Source organism: Hylobates moloch, unplaced genomic scaffold (genome assembly GCF_009828535.3).
Source record: "Hylobates moloch isolate HMO894 unplaced genomic scaffold, HMol_V3 SCAFFOLD_14, whole genome shotgun sequence".
Classification (NCBI taxonomy): domain Eukaryota; kingdom Metazoa; phylum Chordata; class Mammalia; order Primates; family Hylobatidae; genus Hylobates; species Hylobates moloch.
Window position 1 is genome coordinate 101732756 of NW_026652289.1, and position 6533 is coordinate 101739288.

At 35.8% G+C, this 6533-nt stretch overlaps 1 protein-coding gene across 1 annotated transcript; it reads left to right on the forward strand.

The window, feature by feature from the left end:
• The first annotated feature begins 691 nt into the window (after positions 1-691).
• On the forward strand, positions 692-5961 carry LOC116481613 (olfactory receptor 4F6-like). The gene is given in 3 exon segments (XM_058427213.1): positions 692-751; positions 5022-5071; positions 5073-5961. Coding segments are annotated over 3 exon segments (999 nt in total).
• Positions 5962-6533: the final 572 nt, after the last annotated feature.

Genomic DNA, 6533 nt, shown 5'->3' on the forward strand with positions numbered 1-6533 from the left:
CTTTTTCTTAATCATAATATTCTGACTGATGACACTATCATACCTAACCTTCCACTGAATTGTATCAAATGAAGACAGTTTTATTAATAAGGAATTTTACATTTAGAAAATAAAGAAGAGGAAAACAGACAAATCACCCATTTTTCTACCACTTAGAAAAAAACCCTGTTTTTTCTTTTTCTTTCCTGGCTTTTATTTTTGTCTTTAAAATATTTTTTGTTCATCCTACACCATTGAGAACATACTGAATGAATGTGTTTTTCTCATATTCGAGAATATGCATATAGTAAAATCTATCTATCTCTATATAAATCTATAGATAACATTGGCAAAACCTTTGGATAGAGATTTGACTGTAGTTCCCTTTCAAGTCACATCCATTGTCATTCAGCTTAGTTTTTGCCCATTCTCTTATGCCCAATTCCGCTCCATTTTCATCAATTATTGGCTATAAACTTCTCCCTCCATTGCTGTTGTGGCAGGACCTCCTGGCATCTCTGCTGTAGTGTTTTCTTTTGGCTACAATACTTGTTCCATGTCCATAACACTTAGGATTCCCAGTCCTGTCTGACCTGGCTGCCCTCAAATCCATTCTTGACTCCCACATGTTCATGGTGCTCCCGCCAGCTAATGCTGCTCTCCTGCTGAAGTGGTGCATTGGGAGCCTAGGCTTGGTGTGGACGGCACAAGAATGAGTAAAGACATGAAAAAGTCAAGTAGTGTGGGCTTGAGGGAAAATGTGTTTGTGGCTGTAAAACTGGGAATCCCATGCTATTCAATTCAGGTTGAGAAATAATCATCAGTAATGTTTGATGCTTAAAGATAAAGTGGTTTTGAAAATTATGTAAGGAAAAAAGTCAACATATTAGATTGAATGCTATAAAACTGATATTTGATCATCTTTTGATCTACTGAGAGAATAATTTTATATGGTTCAAACCAATAAATACATATAAGCCTGGAGATTAACAATTTATTGATAAACACTAAAGGCAAAATTTCAAAATGAATTTCCTATGCGTTTTATATTTTTCTTTCTATCCAAATATACTTTATTAACTTTTTTTGTTTTTACATTTCAACTTTTATTTAGATATAGTGGAGATTTGTTTTAGAGACGTGCAGGTTTGTTTCATGATTATATTGCATCCAGATTGTGAGCATAGTACCCCGTTGGTAGTTTTTCAACCCATGCCCCACTTCCTCTTCCCTCTAATAGTCCACAGTGTCTATTGTTCCCAGGTCTATGTCCATGTGTGCTCAATGTTTAGCTCTCACTTATAAATGAGACTGTGCAGTATTGAGTTTTCTGTTCCTGCATTAGTTTGCTTAGGATTATGGCATCCCACTCCATCCATGTTACTGCAAAGGACATTATTTCTTTCTTTTTTATGGCTGTATAGCACTCTATGATGTACATGTTCCCACACTGTCTTTATCCAATCCACCGCTGATAGGCACTTAGGTTGATTCCATGTCTTTGCTATCGTGAATAGCACAGTATTGAACATATGAATGCATATATCTTTTTGGTAAAATGATCTATTTTCCTCTGAGTATATACTCAGCAATGGGATTGCAGGGTCGAATGGTAGCTCTGTTTCAAGTCCTTTGAGAAATCTCCAAACTGCTTTCCACAGTGGCTGAACTAATTTACATTCCCCCACCAACAATGTGAGCATTCCCTTTTCTCTTTGGCCTCACCAGCATCTGTTGTTTTTTGACTTTTTAGTAGTAGCCATTCTGACTGATGTGAGATGGTATCTCATTGTGGTTTTGATTTGCATTTCTCTGATGATTAGAGATACTGAGCATTTTTTTTTCATATGGTTGTTGGAGGCTTGTATGCCTTACTTTGAGAAGTATCTGTTCATGTGTCCTTTGGCCATTTTTTAATGGAGTTATTGGTTTTTTGCTTGTTGATTTATTTAAGTTCCTTATGGATTCTGGCTATTAGACCTTTGTCAGATGCACAGTTTGTGAATATTTTCTCCCATCCTGTAGGTTGTCTGTTTATTCTAGTAATAATTTCCTTTGCTCTGCAGAAGGTTTTTTATCAATTAAACAAAATTGCTTATCAATTTTTGATTTTAAAAATTGTTTTGTTGTCTCATGAATTTTTGTTTTCATTGCAATTGCTTTTGGGAACATAGCCAGAAGTTTTTGCCAAGGCCAACGTTGAGAAGGATATTTCCTAGATTTTCTCATAGAATTTTTAGAGCTCGAGGTTTTACATTTAAATCTTTAATAATTCCCCCGACTTAATTTTTGTATATGATGAAAGGAAAGGGTCCAGTTTCATTCTTCTGCATATGGCTAGCTAGTTATCCCACCACCATTTATTTCAATCTTTAATAATCCCCCATCTTAATTTTTGTATATGATGAAAGGAAAGGGTCCAGTTTCATTCTTCTGCATGTGGCTAGCTAGTTATCCCACCACTATTTATTTTAATCTTTAATAATCCCCCGACTTAATTTTTGTATGTGATGAAAGGAAAGGGTCCAGTTTCATTCTTCTGCATGTGGCTAGCTAGTTATCCCACCACCGTTTATTGAATAGGAAGTCCATTACCCATTGCTTATTTTTGTTGGCCTTGTTAAATATCAGATAGTTGTAAGTGTGCCCCTTTATTTCTGAGTTTTCTATTTGGTTCCATTGGTCTATGTGTCTGTTTTTGTACCAGTACTAGGCTGTTTTGTTTACTATCACCTTATAGTATAGGTGGAAGTTGAGTAATGTGATGTTTCTGGGTTTGTTCTTTTTGCTCAGAATTTCTTTGGCTATTTGTGCTCTTTTTTGATTTCATGTGAATTCCAGATTTTGTTTTCTAATTCTGTGAAGAATGGCATTGGTAGTATGATAGGAATAGGATTGAATCTGTAAATTGCTTTGGGTAGTATGGCCATTTTAACGTATTGATTCTTCTAATCCATGAGCATGGAGTGTTTTTCCATTTATTTATACTATCTATGATTTCTTTAGCAGTGTTTTGTAGTTCTCCTTGTGGAGATCTTTCACCTCCCTCGTTAACTGTATTCTCAAGTATTTTATTTTCTTTATAGGAATAAAATTATAAATGGGATTGTGTTTTTTATTTGACTTTTGGCCTAGACATTATCGGTGTATAGAAATGCTACTGGTTTTTGTACATTGCTTTTGTATCCTGAAGCCTTACTAAAACCACTTATAGTTCTGGAAGCCTTTTGGCAGAGTCTTTAGGATTTTGTAGGTATAGAATCATATAATTAAGTAAAGTGAGATAGTTTTACTTCTTCTTTTCCAATTTGGATGCCTTTTATTTCTTTCTCTTGTCAGATTGCTATGGCCGGACCTTAGCAATGGCTCTCCATGTATTAATTTTTGTTTCTCCACAAGAGATTGAATGCCTTTTCCAGTTAGAAGTACCAGGTATATTTTAATTCTCTATAATATAAAAATGGTATAATAGGTAGCCTTGCAGCTATATGGGTAGCTCATCTATTGTTATTACATGAAGTAATGTTGTGGAGATGGGAGTTTTAGTTATAAGTTAAGGAAAAATTTAACCATTTGATATCTACTTAGTGCCTTCTAGAGACATTGTATTAATTTGCACTATTCCTTTAAGTATTTGAGAATGTCTATTTCCTCACAGCCTCATCCATAGAAAATCATCTTTTTTTTTTCTCAGATGGAATCTTGCTCTGTTGCCCAGGCTGAAGTGCAGTGGCAGAATCTCGGCTCACTGCAACCTCCGCCTCCAGGGTTCAAGCAATTCTCCTGCCTCAGCCTCCTGAGTAGCTGGGGCTGCAGGTGCATGCCACCATGCCCAGCTAATTTGAAATTGTTAAGCACAAAATAGCTCTCCATACTGTCTTATCTACACATCTTGGATTACTAGTGTCTTACCTTTAGTATGTTATTGACTGTTCAGATTTCTCCTTTTGTCAGTAATCTTTTTACTCACTTTAAACTGATTTGCCATATTTTTTTGTTTACCTATTTGGGAGAACTAATTTCATATTAAAGATATCAATCACCTGTCTAATCTTTTACAGCAATTTTCTATAATTTATGTTTCTATTTTTATAGTGCTTATATCCTCATATAAAACATGTATATGTATATCTGGATATACTATCTTTATATTTACCTGGATATCTAATATATTTCTATTTTATTATTTTGGATACTATCAATTATTCCCTCCATTATATTTATGAATATGGGTATATGCTTACAATGAATTTTTCAACCTAATTGTTCTCTGAGTATTCAGATACTTCCTTTGCCTTGTTCCTATTTCTGTCATTTAAATATCAGTTTGAAACTTATCTGAGTTTGTGTTCAGAGACAAGGATTTATTTTTTCTCAGTTTTATATGTTTTGCTAACACCGTTGGTTGATAATTCATCCTGCTCACCGGATGCGATTTGGCTCTTCAGTGGTTCCTGATAATTTGCTTTAAGCTCTCTCTAGCCCTTTCGTGCCATTCTTTACATTGTGACCATCTGAAAGCAGAAATATAACCAAGCTACCACGTAAAAATTTTCAGTGGTTTTCTATTGCTATTAGGGTAAAAAACAAAATTATTATAATGGAAACAAGATTTTAAGCCTCGCCTATCACTCTATGCTAATCTCAGTTGTTCAGCCTCTCGCCTCACTGGCTTTCCTCTCTTGGGGTCTTTGCACAGGGCATTTCCAAAGTCTGGATTGCTCTTCTTACTTTTCAGTAATAATTTCCTATAGCAGAGTCTGAGCAGGCACTACTGGGATGCATCACATTATTCTCATAGCGCTCTGTGGTTTTTCTTAAGGTCAGTTATCAGAGTATGTCTATAGTTAGATGCACATTAGAAACATTCGTTGAGCGGGTAAATGAATGCATGGATTTTTCAACACCTTGTGGTTATGAGAAGATTTCTTTTACTTTAATATTGAATTTCAAACAGCTTAAAATTTTACAAATATTTATTTCTGATAAACTCCTTTTTGTTATTATTTTGTTTTTGATCTTTTAGGTAGTAAAAGACAAAGTCAGTGAATGAAGCAAATGACACTGAGGTATCTGAATTTGTGTTGCTAGGAGTCTACATCTGCACCAATACAGCATTTCTTCCTTGCTGTCTCTACAGTGTTTTATGTAACAATTCTCCTAGGGAATCTCTTTGTTGTGTTTACAGTAAGCTTTGACCCTCATTTACATTCCCCCATGTACTTCCTTTTAGCCAACCTTTCATTTATGGATTTGTGCCTTTCTACTTTAACAGTTCCTAAGATGATTTCTGACCTGTACTCTGGGCACAATGCCGTATCATTCCAGGGGTGTGTCATCCAGATATTTGTCCTTCATGTCCTGGGTGGATCTGAGATGGTGCTGCTCACAGCTATGGCCTTTGACAGATATGTGGCCATATGTAAGCCCCTTCACTACCTGACCATCATGAACTCGTGGATGTGCATTCTGCTTCTGTCTGGCGCTTGGGCTATTGGTCTCATTCACTCAGTGGCCCAGTTGGCTTTTGTTGTCCATTTGCCTTTTTGTGGTCCTAATGAAATAGATAGCTTTTATTGTGATCTTCCTTGGTTTATCAAACTTGCCTGCATAGATAGCTACAGAATAGAGTTCTTGGTTACTGCGAATAGTGGGTTCATTTCAACAGGCTCTTTCTTTTTATTGATTATCTCCTATATCTTCATCCTGGTCACTGTATGGAAACACTCTTTGGGTGGTTTGTCCAAAGCCCTCTCTACTCTTTCAGCTCACATCACCGTGGTGGTTTTGTTCTTCGGACCATGCGTCTTTGTTTATATGTGGCCATTTCCCTCAGTGTCAGTGGATAAATTTCTTGCCATTTTGGACTTTATGATTATACCCATCCTGAATCCTGCCATTTACACATTGAGAAACAATGACATAAAGATGGCAATGAAGAGACTGAGTAGTCAACTCCTGAGTCTGAGGAAGATCTCCTGAACAACGTATAAGGGCCCAAATGATGCCTTCTATAAGTACCACTGTAAACACAATTTTTTAAAAGTTATGCTATCTTGAGACAATCTATTGTCCTTAATCATAGCTCAAACACCTTGGAAAGTATATTCCAGTTTAGTAACCAATAATGTGAATACATGTTTAATCCCTTACCCATGGGCTATTTTGCATAGTTTCATAACTTTAAAATATAGAAAACATACTCTTGTGTGGCTCGCATTTTAGCTAGTCCATAGAACATTCTGAGAAGTTTATGAACTTTATTCCACAGTGCCACATTTACAGATTTACTGGTATATACTGATATTTTCTTCTGTTACTAGGTTGGGAAATGTTCTCATCTAAGAGAACGATTGGTTCCCATCACAGTTATTATTTAGCAAGCAGAGCAGTTTCACATTGTATGTATGCCTTTTGGGATCTGGTCACTAAGAGGTCAAAGATGGTCTTCTTTTTCTCAACCGTGAGTTTAACCATGCCTTTTAAAAGTGTGCTGGTGGTAAAAAGTTATGAATTTAGAACAAATATTCAGTCAGACAAAGTAGAACTAGGCT